This window comes from Eubalaena glacialis, chromosome 4 (assembly GCF_028564815.1).
Source record: "Eubalaena glacialis isolate mEubGla1 chromosome 4, mEubGla1.1.hap2.+ XY, whole genome shotgun sequence".
In the NCBI taxonomy this organism is placed as follows: domain Eukaryota; kingdom Metazoa; phylum Chordata; class Mammalia; order Artiodactyla; family Balaenidae; genus Eubalaena; species Eubalaena glacialis.
Genome location: NC_083719.1, coordinates 109592243 through 109615865, shown reverse-complemented (window position 1 = coordinate 109615865; position 23623 = coordinate 109592243). Strand labels below are relative to the sequence as shown.

The window sequence follows — 23623 nt, the reverse complement described above, 5'->3', positions numbered from 1 at the left end:
AAGGATCATACATGATGATCAAGTGGGATTTATCCCAGGGATGCAAGAATTCTTCAATATCTTCAAATCAATCAGTGTGCTACACCACAGTAATAAACTGAAGAATGAAAACCAAGTGATCATCTCAATAGATACAGAAAAAGCTTCTGAGAAAATTCAACACCGATTTATGATAAAAGCTCTTCAGCAAGTGGGAATAGAGGGAACCTACCTCAACATAATACAGGACATATATGACACACCCACAGCTAACATCATTCTCAACAGTGAAAACCTGAAAGCGTTCCCTCTAAGATCAGGAACAAGACAAGGATGTCCACTGTCACCACTTTCATTCAACACAGTTTTGGAAGTCCTAGCCCACAGCAATCAGAGAAGAAAAAGAAATAAAAGGAATCCAAACTGGAAAAGAAGAAGTAAAACTGTCACTGTTTGCAGATGACATGATACTATACATAGAGAATCCTAAAGATGCTACCAGAAAACTATTTGAGCTCATAAATGAATTTGGTAAAGTAGCAGGATACCAAATTAATGCACAGAAATCTCTTGCATTCCTATACACTAATGATAAAAAATCTGGAAGAGAAATTAAGGAAACACTCCCATTTACCATTGCAACAAAAAGAATAAAATACCTAGGAATAAATCTACCTAAGGAGACAAAAGACCTGTATGCAGAAAACTATAAGACACTGATGAAAGAAAGTAAAGATGATACAAACAGATGGAGAGATACCATGTGCTTGGATTGGAAGAATCAATATTGTGAAAATGACCATACTACCCAAGGCAATCTACAGATTCAATGCAATCCCTATCAAATTACCAATGGCGTTTTTCAGAGAACTAGAACAAAAAATTATTAAAGACACACAAGACCCCAAGTAATCAAAGCAATCCTGAGAAAGAAAAATGGAGCTGGAGAAATCAGGCTCCCTGACTTGAGACTAACTACAAAGTAACAGTAATCAAAATAGTATGGTAATGGCACAGAAACAGAAATAGAGATCAGTGGAACAGGATAGAAAGCCCAGAAATAAACTCACAAATCTATGGTCACCTAATCTATAACAAAGGAGGCAAGAAAGCTACAGTAATCAAGACAGTATGGTACTGGCACAAAAGCCAGTATAGATCAATGGTACAGGATAGAATGCCCAGAAATAAACCCAAGCACATATGGTCACTTAATTTACGACAAGGGAGGCAAGAACATACAATGGAGAAAGGACAGCCTCTTCAATAACTGGTGCTGCAAAAACTGGACAACTACATGTAAAAGAATGAAATTAGAACACTCCCTAACACCATACACAAAAATAAACTCCAAATGGATTAAAGACCTAAATGTAAGACCAGACACTATAAAACTCTTAGAGGAAAACATAGCAAAAACACTCTTTGACATAAACCACAGCAAGAACTTTTTTGACTCACCTCCTAGAGTTAATTAACAGAAATAAAAACCAAAATACATAAATGGGACTTAATTGAACTTAAAAGCTTTTGCACAGCAAAGGAAACGATAAACAAGATGAAAAGCCAACCCTCAGAATGGGAGAAAATATTTGCAAATGAAACAACAAAGGATTAATCTCCAAAATATACAAACAGCTCATGGAGCTCAATATCAAAAAAACAAACAATTCAGTTAAAAAATGGGTGGAAGACCTAAAAAGACATTTCACCAAGGAAGACATACAGATGGCAAAGAGGCACATGAAAAGATGCTCAACATCACTAATTATTAGAGAAATGCAAATCAAAACTACAATTAGGTATCACCTCATACTGGTCAGAATGGCCATTATCAAAAAAGCTAGAAGGGGGCTTCCCTGGTGGCGCAGTGGTTGAGAATCTGCCTGCTAATGCAGGGGACACGGGTTCGAGCCCTGGTCTGGGAAGATCCCACATGCCGCGGAGCAACTGGGCCTGTGAGCCACAACTGCTGAGCCTGCACGTCTGGAGCCTGTGCCCCGCAACGGGAGGGGCCACGATAGTGAGAGGCCCCCACACCACGATGAAGAGTGGCCCCCGCCTGCCGCAACTAGAGAAAGCCCTCGCACGAAATGAAGACCCAACACAGCTAAAAAATAAATAAATAAATAAATAAAGTAGCTATTAATTAAAAAAAAAAAAAAAAAGCTAGAAGGAATAAATGCTGGAAAGGGTGTGGTGAAAAGGAAACCCTCCTGCACTATTGGTGGAAATGTAAATTGATACAACCACTATGGAAAACAGTATGGAGGTTCCTTAAAAAACTAAAAATAGAACTACCATATGACCCAGGAATCCCACTACTGGGCATATACCCTGAGAAAACCATAATTCAAAGAGACATGTACCACAATGTTCACTGAAGCACTATTTACAATAGCCAAGACATGGAACCAACCTAAATGTCCATCGACAGATGAATGGATAAAGAAGATGTGGCACATATATACAATGGAATATTACTCAGCCAGAAAAAGAAATGAAACTGAGTTATTTGTAGTGAGGTGGATGGACCTGAAGTCTGTCATACAGACAAAAGATAAGTCAGAAAGAGAAAAACAAATACTGTATCCTGACTCATATATATGGAATCTAAAAAAAACAAAAGATGGTACTGATGAACCTAGTTGCAGGGCAGGAATAAAGAGTAGACACAGAGAATGGACTTGAGGACACGGGGTGGGAGGGGGAAGCTGGGGCGAAGTGAGAGTAGCATCGACATATATACACTACCAAATGTAAAACAGTTAGCTAGTGGGATGCAGCAGCATAGCACAGGGAGATAAGCTTGGTGCTCTGCAATGACCTAGAGGGGTGGGATAGGGAGGATGGGAGGGAGATGCAAGAGGGAGGGGCTATGGGGACATAGGTATGCATATGGCTAATTCACTTTGGTGTACAAGAGGAACTAACACAGTACTGTGAAGCAATTATATTCCAATAAAGATCTATTAAAAAAAAAAAGAATACACAATGGAGAAAAGACAGTCTCTTCAATAAGCAATGCTGGGAAAAACGGAGAGCTACATGTAACAGAAGTAAATTAGAACACTCTCTAACACCTTACACGAAAATCAACACGAAATGGATCAAAGACCTAAATGCAAGGCCTGACACTATAAAACTCTGAGAAGAAAACATAGGCAGAACACTCCCTGACATAAATTGCAGCAATATCTTTTTGGATCCACCTTCTAGAGTAATGATAATTAAAACAAAAATAAACAAATGGGACCTAAGGACACTTAAAAGCTTCTGCACAGCAAAAGAAACCATAAACAAAACAAAAAGACAACCCACACAATGAGAGAAAATATTTGCAAATGAAGCGACCAACAAGGGATTAATTTTCAAAATATACAAACGGCTCATACAGCTGAATATCAAAAAACCAAAAACCCATTCAAACAATGGGCAAGGAAGCAAGAAGAACTACAATCCTGCAGCCTGTGGAACAAAAAACCACATTCACAGAAAGAGAGACAAGATGAAAAGGCAGAGGGCTATGTACCAGATGAAGGAACAAGATAAAACCCCAGAAAAACAACTAAATGAAGTGGAGATAGGCAACCTTCCAGAAAAAGAATTCAGAATGATAGTGAAGATGATCCAGGACCTCAGAAAAACAATGGAGGCAAAGATCGAGAAGATGCAAGAAATGTTTAACAAAGGCCTAGAAGAATTAAAGAACAAACAAACAGAGATGAACAATACAATAACTGAAATGAAAACTACACTAGAAGGAATCAATAGCAGAATAACTGAGGCAGAAGAACGGATAAGTGACCTGGAAGACAGAATGGTGGAATTCACTGCTGTGGAACAGACTAAAGAAAAAAGAATGAAAAGAAATGAAGACAGCCTGAGAGACCTCTGGGACAACATTAAACGCAACAACATTCGCATTATAGAGGTCCCAGAAGGAGAAGAGACAGAGAAAGGACCAGAGAAAATATCTGAAGAGATTATAGTCGAAAACTTCCCTAACATGGGAAAGGAAATAGCCACCCAAGTCCAGGAAGCGCAGCGCGTCCCATACAGGATAAACCCAAGGAGAAACACGCCGAGACACACAGTAATCAAATTGGCAAAAATTAAAGACAAAGAAAAATTATTGAAAGCAGCAAGGGAGAAACGACAAATAACATACAAGGGAACTCCCATAAGGTTAACAACTGATTTCTCAGCAGAAACTCTACAAGCCAGAAGGGAGTGGCATGATATACTTAAAGTGATGAAAGGGAAGAACCTACAACCAAGATTATTCTACCCGGCAAGGATCTCATTCAGATTCGATGCAAAAATCAAAAGCTCTACAGACAAGAAAAAGCTAAGAGAATTCAGCACCACCAAACCAGCTCTACAACAAATGCTAAAGGAACTTCTCTAAGTGGGAAACACAAGAGAAGAAAAGGATCTACAAAAACAAACCCAAAACAATTAAGAAAATGGTCATAGGAACATACGTATCGATAATTACCTTAAACATGAGTGGATTAAATGCTCCAACCAAAAGACACAGGCTTGCTGAATGGATACAAAAACAAGACCCATCTATATGCTATCTACAAGAGACCCACTTCAGACCTAGGGACACATACAGACTAAAAGTGAGGGGATGGAAAAAGATATTCCATGCAAATGGAAATTCAGAGAAAGTTGGAGAAGCTATACTCATATCAGATAAAATAAGACTTTAAAATAAAGAATGTTACAAGAGACAAGAAAGGACACTACATAATGATCAAGGGATCAATCCAAGAATAAGACATAACAATTATAAATATATATGCTCCCAACATAAGAGCACCTCAATACATAAGGCAACTGCTAACACCTATAAAAGAGGAAATCGACAGTAACACAATAATAGTGGGGGACTTTACACCTCACTTACACTAATGGACAAATCATCCAAAATGAAAATAAATAAGGAAACAAAAGCTTTAAATGACACAATCGACCAGATAGATTTAATTGATATCTATAGGACATTCCATCCAAACACAGCAGATTACACTTTCTTCTCAAGTGCGCATGGAACATTCTCCAGGATAGATCACATCTTGGGTCACAAATTAAGCCTCAGTAAATTTAAGAAAATTGAAATCATATCAAGCATCTTTTCTGACCACAACCTTATGAGATTAGAAATGAATTACAGGGAAAAAAACGTAAAAAACACAAACACATGGAGGCTAAACAATACGTTACTAAATAACCAAGTGTCACTGAAGAAATCAAAGAGGAAATCAAAAAATACCTAGAGACAAATGACAATGAAAACACGATGATCCAAAACCTATGGGATGCAGCAAAAGCAGTTCTAAGAGGGAAGTTGATAGCTATACAAGCCTACCTAAGGAAACAAGAAAAATCTCAAGTAAACAATCTAACGTTACACCTAAAGGAACTAGAGAAAGAAAACAAACAAAACCCACAGTTAGTAGAAGGAAAGAAATCATAAAGATCAGAGCAGAAATAAATGAAATAGAAACAAAGAAAACAATAGCAAAGATCAATAAAACTAAAAACTGGTTCTGAGAAGATAAGCAAATTTGATAAACCATTAGCCAGACTCATCAAGAAAAAGAGGGAGAGAACTCAAATCAATAAAATTAGAAATGAAAAAGGAGAAGTTACAACAGACACCACAGAATACAAAGCATCCTAAGAGACTACTACAAGCAACTCTATGCCAATAAAATGGACAACCTGGAAGAAATGGACAAATTCTTAGAAAGGTATAACCTTCCAAGACTGAACCAGGAAGAAAAAGAAAATATGAACAGACCAATCACAAGTAATGAAATGGAAACTGTGATTAAAAATCTTCCAACAAACAAAAGTCCAGGACCAGATGGCTTCACAGGTGAATTCTATCAAAAGTTTAGAGAAGAGCTAACACCCATCCTTCTCAAACTCTTCCAAAAAATTGCAGAGGAAGGAACACTCCCAAACTCATTCTATGAGGCCACCGTCACCCTGATACCAAAACCAGACAAAGATACTACAAAAAAAGAAAATTACAGACCAATATCACTGATGAATATAGATGCAAAAATCCTCAACAAAATACTAGCAAACAGAATCCAACAACACATTAAAAGGATCGTACACCACGATCAAGTGGGATTTATCCCAGGGATGCAAGGATTCTTCAATATACGCAAATCAATCAATGTTTACACCATATTAACAAATTGAAGAATAAAAACCATATGATCATCTCAATAGATGCAGAAAAAGCTTTTGACAATTCATCACCCATTTATGATAAAAACTCTCCAGAAAGTGGGCACAGAGGGAACCTACCTCAACATAATAAAGGCCATATATGACAAACCCACAGCAAACATCATTCTCAATGGTGAAAAACTGAAAGCATTTCCTCTAAGATCACGAATGAGACACGGATGTCCACTCTCACCACTATTATTCAACATAGTTTTGGAAGTCCTAGCCACGGCAATCAGAGAAGAAAAAGAAATAAAAGGAATACAAATTGGAAAAGAAGAAGTAAAACTGTCACTGTTTGCACATGACATGATACTATACATAGAGAACCCTAAAAATGCCACCAGAAAACTATTTGAGCTAATCAATGAATTTGGTAAATTTGCAGGATACAAAATTAATACACAGAAATCTCTTGCATTCCTATACACTAATGATGAAAAATCTGAAAGAGAAATTATGGAAACACTCCCATTTACCATTCCAAGAAAAAGAATAAAATACCTAGGAATAAACCTACCTAGGGAAACAAAAGACCTGTATGCAGAAAACTATAAGACACTGATGAAAGAAATTAAAGATGATACCAACAGATGGAGAGATATACCATGCTCTTGGATTAGAAGAATCAATATTGTGAAAATGACTATACTACCCAAAGCAATCTACAGATTTAATGCAATCCCTATCAAATTACCAATGGCATTTTTTACGGAACTAGAACAAATCATCTTAAAATTTGTATGGAGACACAAAAGACCCCGAATAGCCAAAGCAGTCTTGAGGGAAAAAAACGGAGCTGGAGGAATCAGACTCCCTGACTTCAGACTATACTACAAAGCTACAGTAATCAAGACAATATGGTACTGGCACAAAAACAGAAACACAGATCAATGGAACAAGATAGAAAGCCCAGAGATAAACCCACGCACCTATGGTCAACTAATCTATGACAAAGGAGGCAAAGATATATAATGGAGAAAAGACAGTCTCTTCAATAAGTGGTGCTGGCAAAACTGTACGGCTACATGTAAGAGAATGAAATTAGAACACTCCCTAACACCATACACAAAAATAAACTCAAAATGGATTAGAGACCTAAATGTAAGACTGGACACTATAAAATTCTTAGAGGAAAACACAGGAAGAACACTCTTTGACATAAATCACAGCAAGATCTTCTTTGATCCACCTCCTAGAGAAATGGAAATAAAAACAAAAATAAACAAATGGGACCTAATGAAACTTAAAAGCTTTTGCACAGCAAAGGAAACCATAAACAAGACCAAAAGACAACCCTCAGAAAGGGAGAAAATATTTGCAAATGAAGCAACTGACAAAGGATTAATCTCCAAAATTTACAAGCAGCTCATGCAGCTCAATATCAAAAAAACAAACAACGCAATCCAAAAATGGGCAGAAGACCTAAACAGACATTTCTCCAAAGAAGACATACAGATGGCCAAGAAGCACATGAAAAGCTGCTCAACATCACTAATTATTAGAGAAATGCAAATCAAAACTACAATGAGGTATCACCTCACACCAGTTAGAATGGGCATCAGAAAATCTACAAACAACAAATACTGGAGAGGGTGTGGAGAAAACGGAACCCTCTTGCACTGTTGGTGGGAATGTAAATTGATACAGCCACTATGGAGAACAGTATGGAGGTTCCTTAAAAAACTAAAAATAGAACTACCATACGACCCAGCAATCCCACTACTGGGCATATACCCTGAGAAAACCATAATTCTAAAAGACACATGCACCCCAATGTTCACTGCAGCACTATTTACAATAGCCAGGTCATGGAAGCAACCTAAATGCCCATCGACAGACGAATGGATAAAGAAGTTGTAGTACATATATACAATGGAATATTACTCAGCCATAAAAAAGAACGAAATTGAGTCATTTGTTGAGACATGGATGGATCTAGAGACTGTCATACAGAGTGAAGTAAGTCAGAAAGAGAAAAACAAATATCGTATATTAACGCATGTATGTGGAACCTAGAAAAATGGTACAGACGAACCGGTCTGCAGGGCAGAAATAGATACACAGATGTAGAGAACAAACGTATGGACACCAAGGGGGGAAAACTGTGGTGGGGTGGGGATGGTGGTGTGCTGAATTGGGCGATTGGGATTGACATGTATACACTGATGTGTATAAAATTGATGACTAATAAGAACCTGCAGTATAAAAAAACAAACAAACAAAAAAAAACAACTAATACTAAACTTTCTTTGGGTTATTTGTATGGAAATATGTTAATATAAATGTTTCACACATTACATGAAATTTCTAAAAATCTTATATGTTCCGGTATAATGTTATAAGTCATAATTCTAGTTATTACTTTAAAATGTATATCTCAGAAATAAATAAATTTCCTTGTCAACTGCATTATTATGAACTTTCATCAAATCTTTAACCGTGGTCATTTTTAAGTCTTTTGTCATTTACAGACAGTTCTGGGTGTACTCTGATGCTTTCGCAAAAATGTTCCTATAAAAGGGTTTCATCTTCAAGGAATTCATGGAAAAGACTCTGACAAGTACAGGTTTCTGGTAACTGACTATACTGCTGAACTGAATGAATAAGCATTTTCAGAACTCTAATGGAAAACTGATGAATTCATCAAAGTGCTAACAAAAGATCAAGATGAAAAAAAAAATTAATTACATGGGACTGAGTGAACTGATGAAGATGATTATAATTTTTGTGACTTTCTGTTTGAATAAAAAAAATAAAATAAAATGGGCAAAAGATCTAAATAGACATTTCTCCAAAGAAGACATACAGATGGCCAAAAAGCACAAGAAAGATGCTCAACATCACTAATTATCAGAGAAAAGCAAATCAAAATTACAATGAGGTATCACCTCACACCGGTCAGAATGGCCATCATCAAAACTTCTACAAACAGTAAATGCTGGAGAGGGTGTGGGAAAAAGGGAACCCTCCTACACTGTTGGTGGGAATGTAAATTGGTACAACCACTATGGAGAACAGTATGAGGTTCCTTAAAAAACTAAAAACAGAACTACCATATCCAGCAATCCCACTCCTGGGCATACATCTGAAGAAAACTATAATATTTACAAAAGAATACATGCACCCCTATGTTCATAGCAGCACTATTTACAATAGCCAAGACATGGAAGCAACCTAAATGTCATCCCAAATTATTTACAAAACAGAAAGAGTCACAGATGTAGAAAACAATCTTATGATTACCAGGGAGGATGGGGTGGTACGAGGGATAAATTGGGAGACTGGGCTCGACATATACACTAGTATATATAAAATAGATAACTAATAAGGACCTACTGCATAGCACAGGGAACTCAATACTCTGTAATGGCCAATACAGGAACAGAGTCTAAAAGAGTGGATATATGTATATATATATATAACTGATTCATTTTGCTGTACACCTGAAACTAACACAACAGTGTAAATCAACTATACTCCAATAAAAATAAGATAAAATAAATTTTTTAATAAAATAAAAAAGAATGAAATAACGCCATTCACAGCAACATGGATGGACCTAGAGATTATCATACTAAGTGAAGTAAGTCAGACAAAGACAGATATCATATGCTATCACTCATGTAGAATCTAATTTTAAAAAAAGAAAGAAACAAATGAACTTATTTACAAAACAGAAACAGACTTACAGATATCGAAAACAAACTTATGGTTACCAAAGGGGAAACATGGTGGGGGGAGGGATAAATCAGTAGTTTGGGATGAACACACACACTACTATATATAAGACAGATAACCAAAAAGGACCTAATATATAGCCCAGGGAACTCTACTCAATATTTTGTGATAACCTATATGAGAAAAAAATCTAAAAAAGAATGAATACATGTGTTTGTGTATCTGCTGTACACCTGAAACACCACATTGTAAATCAACTATGTTCCAACAACAAAAGAATCCAAAGACTTGGATTGAAATCCAAACTTCTTTATTAATATTGTAACTCTGGGTGAACTATTTATCCTCCGTGCATATCAGGCTTCTTATCTGTAAAATGATTAAAGATGATAACCTTTCCTAACCACATTACAGGGCTACTTTCTAGTAGACTGTGAGATATATAAATGCTCGGGTATTTTCTCTTTTTTCCTGGCCGTGATGCATGGCATGCAGAATCTTAGTTCCCGGATCAGGGATCGAACCTGTGACCCGTGCAGTGGAAGCACAGAGTGTTAACCACTGGACGGCCAGGGAAGTCCCGCTGGGATGTTTTCTTACTTTGCCAAAACAAAGTCACAAAGTTACCTGCGAACTGTGAAGAGTTCTTAGTGTATCCTATCTTAGTTCATAGCAATTAGAAGCATTTTGGAAGCAGAGAACGAGCGAATCAAGCTAGACTGCTAAAAAAAGGGGCAACAGGAAGGTTTGGGATATGACAGCCTAACAGTCAAGGGTGAGAGCACTGGCAGTCTGGTGTAATGCACAGAAACAGCTCAAAGGGCCCTTCACATTTCTAGGACCCCGGGAGGTGAGAGGGGGGTGGGAGCACCATCCATTCATTAATCTACTTATCAAATACTTAATCACAGAAAACATGATGTATCGATACAAGGTGTCTTTTCATAGATGATCCTCAGTCAGTTTGTTTAAAGAAAGTAATAAGACTGGTCTAAGTTATTTTTGGAGTAAGACAGGTTTAAATGTATTCTAATTGAAGAGAATAGCAAAATATAAAATGCATGGCTTATTTAGGTCCAATATGGTTAAAGTGAGAACATGTGATTGGCTCTTAAATGGGTAAATTTTTACTCATTTACTGAAAAATTCATGTATGTGGAACTAACTCCAATGATATCACATAATGATGTACTGTAATATCTATATTCACATTACTCAAATGGCTACTTTAGGTAAGAATATAAAAAAAAAAAAGAGGGACTTCCCTGGTGGCGCAGTGGTTAAGAATCCGCCTGCCCATGCAGGGGACCTGGGTTTGAGCCCTGGTCCGGGAAGATCCCACATGCCGCGGAGCAACTAAGCCCATGCACCACAACTACTGAAGCCCCTGTGCCTAGAGCCCGTGCTCCACAACAAGAGAAGCCACCGCAATGAGAAGCCTGCGCACCACAACGAAGAGTAGCCCCCGCTCGCCGCAACTAGAGAAAGCCCACACGCAGCAACAAAGACCCAACACAGCCAAAAATAAATAAATAAAATTTAAAAATTTTAATAAGTAAATAAATAAAACTAAAACCTATAGGTCTATTTAAGCAAACTTGCTCAGTCTGCGAAGCTTATGGCCATAAGCTATCAGTTCATTTTCTGCTCCTCTGTGGTAACACTGTTTTGTGGCACAAACTTGATTTTACCCTGGTACCAAATAATTTCCCACCTAACACGACATGTTAGGTTTTATAGGTATCTTAGGCCTATTTACAACGACATCTTTATATTTTTACATGGTACTTTCATAACGCCATACAAATTCTAAGAAAAATAAAAATCTGTTTTTCTTCCAAAAGTCAATTCTTCAATTTCAAACAAAAGGACTTGGATTTTCTAGTAAGTAACCCTCAGCATTGAGATGACATGTATTATTGTGACTGTGGATATGCATTATTTTAACACAATAAAGTTATATTATTAAAAGAGTCATAGAACCTTTTCCAGCAATAAGTTAGTATGAAAAGTAGTCTTGGGAAGAACAGTGTATTTACAGGAAAAAAGAAACCAGTCATCTGACCATTCAGTAGTCCAGCGTGGCCTCTGCCTCTTTCATATGCATCGAGCCATGTTCCTATTACTGTTGCTCAGAAAGAGAAACTATTTCTTTGTAGAGACAACAAACTAATACGTAATATAGGCAATGAGTACAAACAGCCTTTGGAAGACAGGTTTGGTTCTGAAGAGCCAGAACACCTCATAAGAAATCTACTTCAGTAACCAGAGGAGGCTGTCTGGAGACTGCAGGGCAGAACCTCTACAACAGCTGAGGGCCCGTCTTGATGCTGCAGCTCAGTCAGCCCTGCAGGGGACAGTCCTCAAACTCTACCTAACTTGATGGCAAACAAGAGTCATGTACATCAATGACAGGCTTTTCATAGAGACAAAATACCAGATAGAAATCTTGAAGGAAATTCTGAAATGTGCATAAACGAGATTTTAAACGTTAACTAAGTACTATGAACTAAGAACTTAATTTGTCCTATACAGTTAAATTTTTAAGAACGGAAGTGGGGAAGAAGATGTGTTGATGAGAAAGAAATTAAAATTAATCAGATATAATAAATTTGAAACCATTCATTCTATTTATATATGCCACAATGACCTTAATATTAACAAAAGTCATAGGGTCCCATTTGGTCTCTTCACTCCACATTAATCCAGGAAACAAAGCTACTGAATTGTATTTTAACAGAAATCTGACACCTCTTACATTTCCACAAAAGCAGTTCAGTGTACTTTTCCTACAGATTTAAAACAAACAAGCTGTTTCCTTTCCAGGAAGCTACAAATGTCATCCCTTTGCTTACCTAGTAACTGTAGTGACAAACTTGTTTGCTGTATCCAGGATACTCATCTACCTACTTTATAAGTCTCTGTTCTTTTGTTAAGTCTTCTGTTAACGCTGTCCAATAAGTGAGCATACAATGCAGCATAATTTTGTGTTTATAAAAGCTTTATTGACTTTCTGGTTCTAAACACTTGAGGGATCATTTAGACAACTCAGTGTACTTTAGATTTGGGGGATAACATAGTGGCAGAGCCCTGATAAAAACCCTCTACTGGTTTCTATTATACTGCTCTCTATTTTCCCTTAGATGAAAATTAAGGAGTAAGAGTTCAGCTGAGTAAATTTAAAGTGTCTCCTGAAATTCACCGAAACCTCTATAAAAGGCAGCAAATATATACAAATTCTAATCCTCTGCTAAGTGTGTGAGAACTTATGTTACAGTAATAAATAAATAACAAGCATTCTAATATCAGGTAAAGCCTAATATTTTATAAGGGAAATGCAATAAATACATCTGTAAAAGGCAACTAACTGAACTTAAGAGATTAAATATTACTAAAAAGCTGACCTCCAAGTCGCTTTGGTGGCAGGGGGCATGACAATCCATGGGATAGTACCTTCCTTTCTGAATTCAAATCCTTTAAAAGTTTTAAAGTACTTATTCGGAAGAAAGGTAGCTACAAAGAGTTTAGTACAAATAGAAAAACAGATGACTTGGCAAACTACCTAAGAGATTAATTTTTCATTGTTCATTTTCTTCTCTTTGATGCTCACATTAAGTGTGTATGTTCAATGTCTATAATTCACTGGGCACAGTGCCGTCATTAAGAATGTATGTACCTGTTACACAGGTACACATGACTATGCCTGGAGGCCCCACCTGTATGTTCCACCCACGTACTTACAGAATTCACCCCACTGAACAGGTCTCCTGACCCCACGTGAGCCGTGTGCACAAAGTTTGTGGGCTCTCCAATCATACTTCGGTCAATCCGCCGGCGCCTTTTCTAAAATATAAGGAATAACGTGTTGAGAAAATGATCTTGTTAACAAAAACTTATTCTGGTAGATTTAGATACTATGCACAAATGACTTCGTATAATAATATTTTTGCCCAGGACACAAAAATACCTAAATCTTGGTATCACCACAATCACCTCTTATGATGAGATCCCCCAGAGAAATATATGCACAAAAAAATGATTGGTAAAGTAAAATAATAGGTTATTATTTAGAACTTAAAATAGATTTATTTGGTCTGACTTCGGCCATCCACATATTTGTATAATAACCATTTAAGTTTTATTCTTTTAAAAAGTGAGACAAATGTAAAATTATCATCTGTAACCATCATTCTTAGCAAAGAAGACAGTGTGACTTAAGTGCAGCATTCCAGTTTTAAACAAAATATTCTAGCTCGCATCATTAACAGACTGATGCTATTTTGATGGTTGTTACTGAGATTATACCCAACTACCCTTCACCCGGAAGGAATCTGTCAGCTGTCTGTGCAGGGGAGGTTTGGCTCTAGCCCATTCACTGATTTCTGGCCTATTCTGGCCGCGAACGAAACCCTGTCCAAGCAGCCACCCAGGCTGCAGCTTACTGCCTCTTCCTCATTTCTGACGCCCACTTCCCAGCAGCTTCCCAGGAACTTCAGCCACAGGCTGCAATCCTTGTTCTACCAATGTGCCCTCCGCCTCACTAGACACTTCCTTACCCTGCTGCTGTGTTAAACTGACCATCTGAGATTTTTCCACAGAAGAAGGTTATCATCAGACCCGAGTGTTCCATGGCTCCTTAGATACTGTGATCAACTGAGAGGGGCCACGGGCACAGCTGGCTTACTGTCCTAATACCATCTCTGCGTATCCCCATTTTCTTCCCTTTCAACAGAATACTTCTCCTGAAATTGCCATCTGCATCAAAACTAAGGCAAGTTACAAAGTTGTTGGATTAGGTTAGGTTGCCTCTGAACATAGTATTTTATGTCTCCATCTACTGAAATGTTGCTATGCTCCTGATAAATCCTAAAAACTTATCCAGACAGACCCAGGTGACAGCTCCTCAGGATTAGAACATGATTTTCTACAAAGCCACAAAAGTGGAGTTCATACATTAATTTTAGAAGCTAGTATATATTGTTTTACTGCCCTCTAGCTTTTATTGCCACGGATTAGAATCCCAAAAGAAGCCTGTTGTTTTCCCTTGAAGTATTATTTATGTTCATCCTCAGAGTTGAACAGTGACTCTGGACTATCTCCAAGTTTGTTGGTTTTCCCTTCCAGTGTTCTGTATGGCATATGGAGGTCCCTCTCTATCTGAACACGGGTTTTACTATAGCTTAGTAAAGTTTTCTTGTATTATTTCTTTGATATTGCTCCTTGTGTTCTTTTTTGCTATTTCCAGAGCTTCTGTTATGTGGACATCTGAATGTGTCTTTGTGTGTCTAAGGGGGGTGGGGGGGAGGGGACGGAGGGAGGGAGAGCGTGTGTGTGTCTGTGTGTATGCATGTGTGTGTGTATAGTGTGTGTGTATAATCTTCCTAGTTTCTTCCATTATTTGTTTCCTCTTTATAGTTTCACTGAATTAGAAGATAATGCCACTTCATCCTCTTTAGGAATCACAACTGTTTTCGTACAGTCCAGAGAGGAAATATTTTAAGCCTGCAGGCCATACAGTCTCTGTCAAAGCTCTGGCTCCACTCTGTCATCACAGTGTGTAAGCAGCCACAGACAACGTGAGAACAAATGAGTATAGCTGTGTTCCAGTAAACATTTATGCACAAAAAAGGGTGGCAGGTGACATCATGGCCCATAAGTTCTGGTTTGCTGACCCCAGCTCTAGATCAGTAATTTTTTTTCAGTGGTAGATACATTATTATTTTTCTCCAATTATGATTATGTTTTGGAAGCTCTTTGCTACGCAATATTTTTAATCTCTTTGAGAATTTGTATTACATGTTTTCCTTTTTTTCCTATCAAAGACGCTTGACTGAATGAATTATAGTCTATAACACCCAGGAGTAAAATATTCATTCCTGTACTCCTCCAAATTTAGTTACTTCAAGCTCCTTTTTGAAGGGTTAAGAAATTCAATCCGTCCTTTGGGGCAGTGTCCCATAGTGTTGTATAAAAATTTCAGGTTAAAATGGTGTCAGTAAGCCAAGGAAGGGTCTAGATCCTTTGTCTATGCTCTTCAATTTTCTGTTTCTTAGCACAACACGCCAATTTCCTGCTCTCTTTTCCTTACATGGTGCTACTTAAGGAGGCTCACACAGATTCCCTGCCCCTAACCACAGACTTGTCACCCACAGCCACCCTTTGATGTGGGAGGCCAAGTGCCACCAATGCAGGATAGTCTCTTCCACCCTGTTTCCCATTTTTTTCCCAAGACTCTTGAGTTTGTCTATTTCTACCCACCCCATTCAAAATACTTCCCTTCATACTATTCTCATCTGCGATGATACAGCCCAAGTCCCTAAATGAGCCTTGAGAAGCAATGCTACCTTCTCTTTTCTAGGATTAAGGTAGGGAAAAGACGATGCTAACAGTAGTTCTGTGCCTGTTTTCTTCTTGGTAACACACTGTTACATTACCATTAAATTTGTCTTGTTAGAAAACTATGTTTCTCAAAGCACATCCAAGTGTATCTTCACCAGCAGAGGACATGAATTTTCTTGACACCTGAGTAGGACAAATTGTTGGGGTTTCTTCCACAGTACGCCCCCTGATGTACTGAAGGAGAAGGAGGCTTCCAGGGTCTTGGCACACCCCAGACTGAGCAGAAAAGGGTAGACGTCTACAGATGAAGACAAAGGACGGCAGTTATGTTCCATGGTCTCATGGCGTCTGCCGGACTGCAGACTTCCCCGAAGGCCTTGTGAGGCTAGCTTGCAGGGGCAACAGCTCCCGAGGTACAGATGGTGCCACCTGGCTCAGCCAGAGGGTCTGCTGAAGCAGGTGATGGACTGGCCTATTTCAGAGAATAAGATCTACTTCCAGGCCTCTGGATCTACTTCCAGATCGTCCCTTGCCCTGTGAACACACAGGACTTCTAACAGTTCTGAATCCACATCATTTCCTCTGGAAGGGTGTGTCTGGGGCTTAGCAGATGGCTACACCTGGCCCACGAATCCACATTAAGGGATTTATTCTAACAGTTGAATTATTGCAGGAAGATGCTGGGAGAGAGGAGTCACCATGGAGCACTCAGGCCACCAGCCATCTCACCCAGAAATGTTTCTTGAAAGATTAATGAATGGATGTGCTTGTAGGTCGATATGCTTCTGAAAGAGGCATATTAATATACACTTATAAACATAACACTGAATAATGAGGGAGGATGTTCAAAAGGAGACAACTAAACTGGTTCAGAAGAGACTACTCTCCCAGTGAGAAGCAAAGGACAGGAAGACACCGACTTCCTTCCATCATCGCAATTGTGTTAGGTAATTAATTTATAATCTGAAAATAATGACTACTTTTCAACTTAAACTTTACTGAGTTGGGAATGAGACTTTTCCTTTAGTACTGAAAGGGTTCTTCATGCCATCTACTCTAACCTTGATTGTAGGGTAAGAAAGTAGAAGTTTTCTGTCTTTCCTTCTTTGAGGCTAGAAGGAGCACAACTTTTAAAGCAGGGGAATAACGTGATCAAAATGGTTTTTAAAAGGCATAATAGCTACAGATGGAAAGCAGGTTGGAGGGGTCCAAAAGAAAAGTTATTATAGTAATGTTGGTGAAAGGAGATTACTTGCATTCAACTAACAGCAGCATAAATGGAACGTGTACAGATTCAAGCTGTGTTCAGTGGGTAAAATCAAAAGCATCTGGTTGTTGACTGGATTTGAGAATTGAGAGGTAACAGTTAAGAAAGATGCACAGGGGCTTCCATGGTGGCGCAGTGGTTGAGAATCTGCCTGCCAATGCAGGGGACACGGGTTCGAGCCCTGGTCTGGGAAGATCCCACATGCCGCGGAGCAACTAGGCCCGTGAGCCACAACTACTGAGCCTGCGCGTCTGAAGCCTGTGCTCCGCAACAAGAGAGGCCGCGATAGTGAGAGGCCCGTGCACCACAATGAAGAGTGGCCCCCGCTTGCCGCAACTAGAGAAAGCCCTCGCACAGAAACGAAGACCCAACACAGCCAAAAAAAAAAAAAAAAAAACTTAATGTTTAAAAAAAAAAAAGAAAGATGCACAGATTTCAGATCTGAATAGAGTGTACTCGATTTACTGGATTAGATAATACTGGAAGAGGGTCAGTCTTTAGGAAGAAGATGAAAGATTCTGTTGTTCAAGACACACCGAATCTGAGACATCTATGAGACATTCAAGTGAGGTTATCAAGAGGGCAAGTTGAATACACAGATATAGGATTCTGAAAAGGGCTAAACTAGAGATAGGAAATTGAGAGTCACCAGAATAAAGCTGTCCGAGTTAATGAGACTTCCTAGGAAGAAAAGTGCACAGAGGAACTCTATATAAGGTTGGTCAGGAAAACAAGCCATTAAAGGAGGCCAAAAAGGAACAGCCTAAAAGTTAGGAGGAAAGTCAGATGTGACTCCTTCAAAGTGTGAAGGAGGGGTTAGGCAATAATCTGCAAGCTGGTGGGAGGTCAGGTGAAGAGAAACATGTTTCCTGGATTCAGCAACATGAAGTGAGCACCTTGGTGATGCTGTGCCAGCACAGTGACAGGAGTTCCAGACATCAGCGGGGGAGTGAGGGGCATCCAGGAGGTGGGGAAATGGAGAACTCCAACACAGACACGTGGACAAAGTATGGCCTCTGAACAGGAGAAGACAGACAGCTGTAGCTCAAGGGAGAAGAGGAAATGAGGACAGATTGAATTTTTTCCCTTAAAGATGAGAAAGACTTGACTACGCTTAATTTCTGATGAGGCAAATCAGAAAAGACAGAGACAGAAGGTAAAGAAAAATAAAGATTATCAATATTACAAGCCTTCCAGAGAAGGTAGGAGGGATAGGATCCAGACACAGGCCGAGGTCTCCTTTAGACTTCTGTTATAACTTTCTTAATCAAAAACCTGGATTCTAAGTATAATTAAATATTTTAAGATACAAAAATGTAATATTTTTCAGACACAAGGTAGACACTTAAAGAACAGCCCACTTTTCTGGTATGCTGTACTGAGAGCACAGGGTACAGACGAGATTTAAATCGTGGGCAAACAAGGGGAATTCCAGAGTCAGGCCTCTGCAGAGAAAAACAGGAAACGGTGCACTCCACTCTGATACGTATTAACTGCTGTCAGTAGCACAGTCACAGTTTTTCCTGGAAACATACTTTATTCTTCTTGATTCCTTATAGGGAACTTTACTAAAACTGTTGACCATCTGAATAATTCTTGCCATCCTTAAAATATTAACTGTTATTCTGCATAAGGCCAAAGACTAGAGGTACACAAAAATGAGCAGTTGTATTACAGTGAAGGGGATTAGGGAAAATGTCTCTTCCCATTTAATGTATGTCAAATTATGCCTCACTGAAGCTGTTTAAATCTTAGCGTTACATACTAAAAACTTGTTCAATGAAATGTGATATCCAGAATTTGCTTTTAATTATCCAGTGGAGGGGGGGGGTTAATAGGTGAAACAAGATGGTCCCCCCATCAATACCTACTGAAGCTGGGGACTACACACACGGGCAGGTGGCGGGCCAAGGTGGGAGGGGGTCCTCTTCTTTCCCTAATAAGTTTTTAAAAATAAGTTTTAAAAAAGATATGCTAATTCATTTATTTTCCTCCTAGTCTTACAACTTTACATAAAAACTTATGCACTGTGTACTAGTAAAAATGCCGTGACACAAATATGAATAAACATTTACTTTCATGTCTGATTTCCATCAGAATGTAATCTTGTCCTCATTCTTTCAGATGCTTTACAATTCTAAAATTCTCTACCCACTTCCTGTCTTCCTCCCCAAACTATAGAAGATACATGCGAAGTTTTTCAGAAATACACTGCAGAGCTACCTCATCAGTATAAGGCTAGCTACAGTATCCATTTAGTTTAACACTGCTCTTTATATGCTTCATTCATGCAGTCCCATCACATGTTCCTTCTTTGAAAATAAAAATTACTAGGCAAATATTTATTTTAAAAACCTGGAATGTAAAATTTACAGAAAGGATTATTCTGAGATTATTCTTCCAAAAGACCCCTCTTCTCTGGTTTCACACTCATATCTGGCTACCACCTCCATCCCTCTGCTTCTGTGTATCTCGTGTATGGTGGCCTTCTCCAATACATCCTAGGTTCCCTTTCTTTCCTCTCCCATGTCTTCACCTTATTAACTCTATGCTGATTGACTAGTAAGTCTATTTTCTCCTTTCTGGGCATTAGACTACACATCCAACTGCTTACCGGACATGTCCATGTGAATGTTGAGAGGATACTCAAATTTCCTATGTCCACAACTGAACATATAATCTTATTTCTGTAATCTATTCTTTCTCTTCGTGCCCCATTTTGGTGAACAACACTTCCACCAGTACTTCAAGCCAGGTTTGAGGACTGTCCCTCACTCCTCCTCCTTCCTCATACTATCACAGCACATCAGCATCACATCCTGTGGATTCTACCCTTTCACTCTCTCCATCCCCAAGTCACTGCCATAGCCGTACTTGCAGTCCCTACCGCCTTCCACCTACATCACTGTAGTAGCCTCCTAACTAATTTGCTTCGAGCTTTACAACATTCCTTCCCCTCCCAATATTCTTTGCCCTGGATTTAGATATACCTTTCTAAAGTACAAAACTGATGTTAATCACCACTTTAAAATCCCTCAACAGCTTTCCAAAACTTGCAGGCTAAATTCAAAATCCCAAAGCCTATGAAATCCTGTTTCTCTCTCTAGCCTCCTCTTTTAATACTTTCTTGCATTCTAAGCTTTCATCTGCTACTTGAAATTCCCTAAATATGCTATGATCTCGCTCTCTCTCACTTCTCTGCCCTTGACCTGAAAAGGATCCTTCCTACTGCTCTTGACTAACTCAAGCCTCATACCCTCTGCTCTGAGGTTAGATGCCCCTCCTCTCTGCTCCCAGAGAACCTTGTGTTCACCTCCACCAAAGTAAAATTTACATCTCACACCAAACTGAAACTGTCCACTGGATGGCACATGTGCTCCTATATGGAGAGGGCATAAAAATGTTAGCTCACAAGGACCAGCGCCATACAGAGCACAAAGCAATTCATCAACACACGTTTTTTAAATGAATACATTTATGAATATATAAACATTACAGTCACATTGTTTTTAAGGCTTAACTTTTTAAACATTTTTTGTAGCAATATAAATGTTCCATCTCCCTCACATTTCTACAATATTGATCAAATATAGCTTCTAGGAAAACAGTGATTACTTAATCACTTAAAAGTTGAAACTTCCTCTAAGACTTTCTCTGGGCACCTTCGTGTGCAAACACATGCCACCGAGGAGCAATTTAAGGCCAGATCCCACAGGGTAACAGGAGGCCTAAGGTAAAAGCACAGGTGGAACAGCCTCAGGTCCTTCTAGAAATGGAGGTAAAATGTAAATAAAGAACAAAATGGTCTGCCATCCGGAGCAGGGGAAAAAAGCTAGTGCTTTCGGGCTACAAGACAGCAATCACTTATGCCAATGTGGACTAAGTATTTGAAAGGTTGAAAGAGAGTGATATACTACTGACTTAACTTTGTGACCTGGAGAGAGAAAGCTGAGAGAGTATAACCACATCCCCTACTTATGAATATATCAAATAAACCCACAATTCCCAGACTGTGTCAAGTAGCTGGCAAACATCAAGGGACCCCATGTGGTATTTTCAATTTGAGGGAAACACAATGATACTCAACATGAAGTAGACTGGGACCCGGGCCCCTTTGCTGCAGTGCTTGCACCTGGACACACCTCTTCTCAAGCAACAGAATACAAAGAAACTGTATGGGACTAAAAATAACTGCCTGCATGCCCAGTTGGGGCAAATTCCAAACAAAAGATAAAAAGAGACCAGAACACCCAACTGCCACCTCTTTCGAAGAGCCCAGAGCAAAAGCAGGGGGTCAGAACTTCCCTGGTGGTGCAGCCTGCCAATGCAGGGGACACGGGTTTGATCCCTGGTCCGGGGAGATCCCACATGCCGCGGAGCAACTAAGCCCGTGCGCCACAACTTCTGAGCCTGCGCTCTAGAGCCCACAAGCCACGACTGCTGACGCCGACGCGCCTGGAGCCCATGCTCTGCAATGGGAGAGGCCACCACAATGAGAAGCCCACGCACCGCAGCGAATAGTAGCCCCCGCTCGCTGCAACTAGAGAAAGCCCGTGTGCAGAAACAAAGACCCAATGCAGCCATACATACATACACACATAGATAAATAAGTTAATTAATTTATAAAAAAGCAGGGGGTCAGGAGCAAAAGCAGGGTACTGCGCATGCCCCCTGCACACAACACCACCTAAGGGGTGGGCAAACCACCTAAGCCGGCCCTCCAGCCCAACCCCTACCTTCATGCCATATAAGGAACAAGCTTGCCCTGCCTCAGGGAGTGAGCAAGCAAGGGTACCTGTTGTTTGTTCCCCCTCACCTCCCCGCTACAGCTGGGGTTCCAATAAAGCCTTGCCTGAATTTGTCTGGCCCCTGGTCAATTTCTATTGATTAAGAAGGCCAAGAACCCTGGTCGGTAACAAACATACGTACAATACTGTGTGAACTAACTCAAGATAATTCAAAATTTCAATCTTAGAGAACACACTCTTTTCAACAACATATCTTTGCAAAGCACAGTTTTTCAGTGCCTGCTGTGTAAAAAGCCCAAGTATTGTACAAAAGTCAGTACAGAACTGGAGAAGAGGCTGGTGGTGTTCAGTCTGATCCTACAGTTTGAGGAGTTGTGTAAAGCCTAATAGGCACACATATCCCATAGGTAATCGAGGTTATTTGGGACAGAAATAAAAATTTATTTTTTCTTTCTATATATGTGTATTATTTTTTCAAATGGTGACTCAGTTTTTAGAACATAAATACTAAGTTGTTTAGACCAAACTAGTTAATAAATAAATCTTTAAAGCATTTCTCTTGGCCTGGGAACACCATGAAAAAAATTACTGAAGTGTTAAGGGCAACAAACACAGAAGTTTGGGAGTCTCTGAAATACGCTAATTTTTTGAAATACTGAGAGTATAACTAGGCACTGGGCATTTCTTAAAAAAACTAACTTTCTATACTATGCCACTGACAGTGTTCCCCTAAGTACATGAGCTGCTTTCAAACTGCATCCTATCATCCATCCAGTTCATACAACAGGGGGGGAAAAATGACTAACAAAAGCTGTAATAACATAAAAATAGATTTGATTTTTTTTTATAGTAAAGGAAAAGGATTTTCCTAGTGAGTCTTACACAAAAAATGAAAGCAATAGTTATGGCTGCAATGTCAACAAACTACGTGAAATGCCGTCACCCAAACCCCTTCCCACGTGGCACTGCCTATTCATCCCTTAAGACTCACCTCAAACATAACCTTCTGAGTTGAGGCTGCTGGGTATTCCTTGGTTTAGGCATTTAGAGCACAAGGCTCATTATTTCAATTATAACACTTAAAAATACTGTATTATAATTTATCTGCCCACAGTTTGATTTTCCTACCATGCTAAGAGTTCTTCTATGACCACAGCTGTGCCTGACACATTGGACAATAAATGGCTGCTGAATGAATAAAAGGATTTTAAAGAAACAATGCCAGCTCAGTCCTCTAAAAACTGTTTGTCTTATCCAATATTATGACCAAATATTTCTCAAGGACCTATTACATATGGAAGATGTAAAAAAAATGTATATATATATGATGTCAATTCTAGTGGATTTCATA

At 39.0% G+C, this 23623-nt stretch overlaps 1 protein-coding gene across 4 annotated transcripts in view; it reads right to left on the bottom strand.

Moving 5' to 3' along the window:
• The window catches only part of CDC42SE2 (CDC42 small effector 2), a 130010-nt gene that overhangs the window by 8222 nt on the left and 98165 nt on the right, over positions 1-23623 (bottom strand). For 3 of the 4 annotated variants that reach the window (XM_061188135.1, XM_061188136.1, XM_061188137.1), the window contains one exon: positions 13660-13761. The exons of the other annotated variant lie outside the window; for it this stretch is intronic. In XM_061188135.1, the coding sequence (XP_061044118.1) occupies positions 13660-13761 (102 nt within the window). The remainder of the gene's footprint in view (positions 1-13659; positions 13762-23623) is intronic. 4 annotated transcript variants of the gene reach the window in all.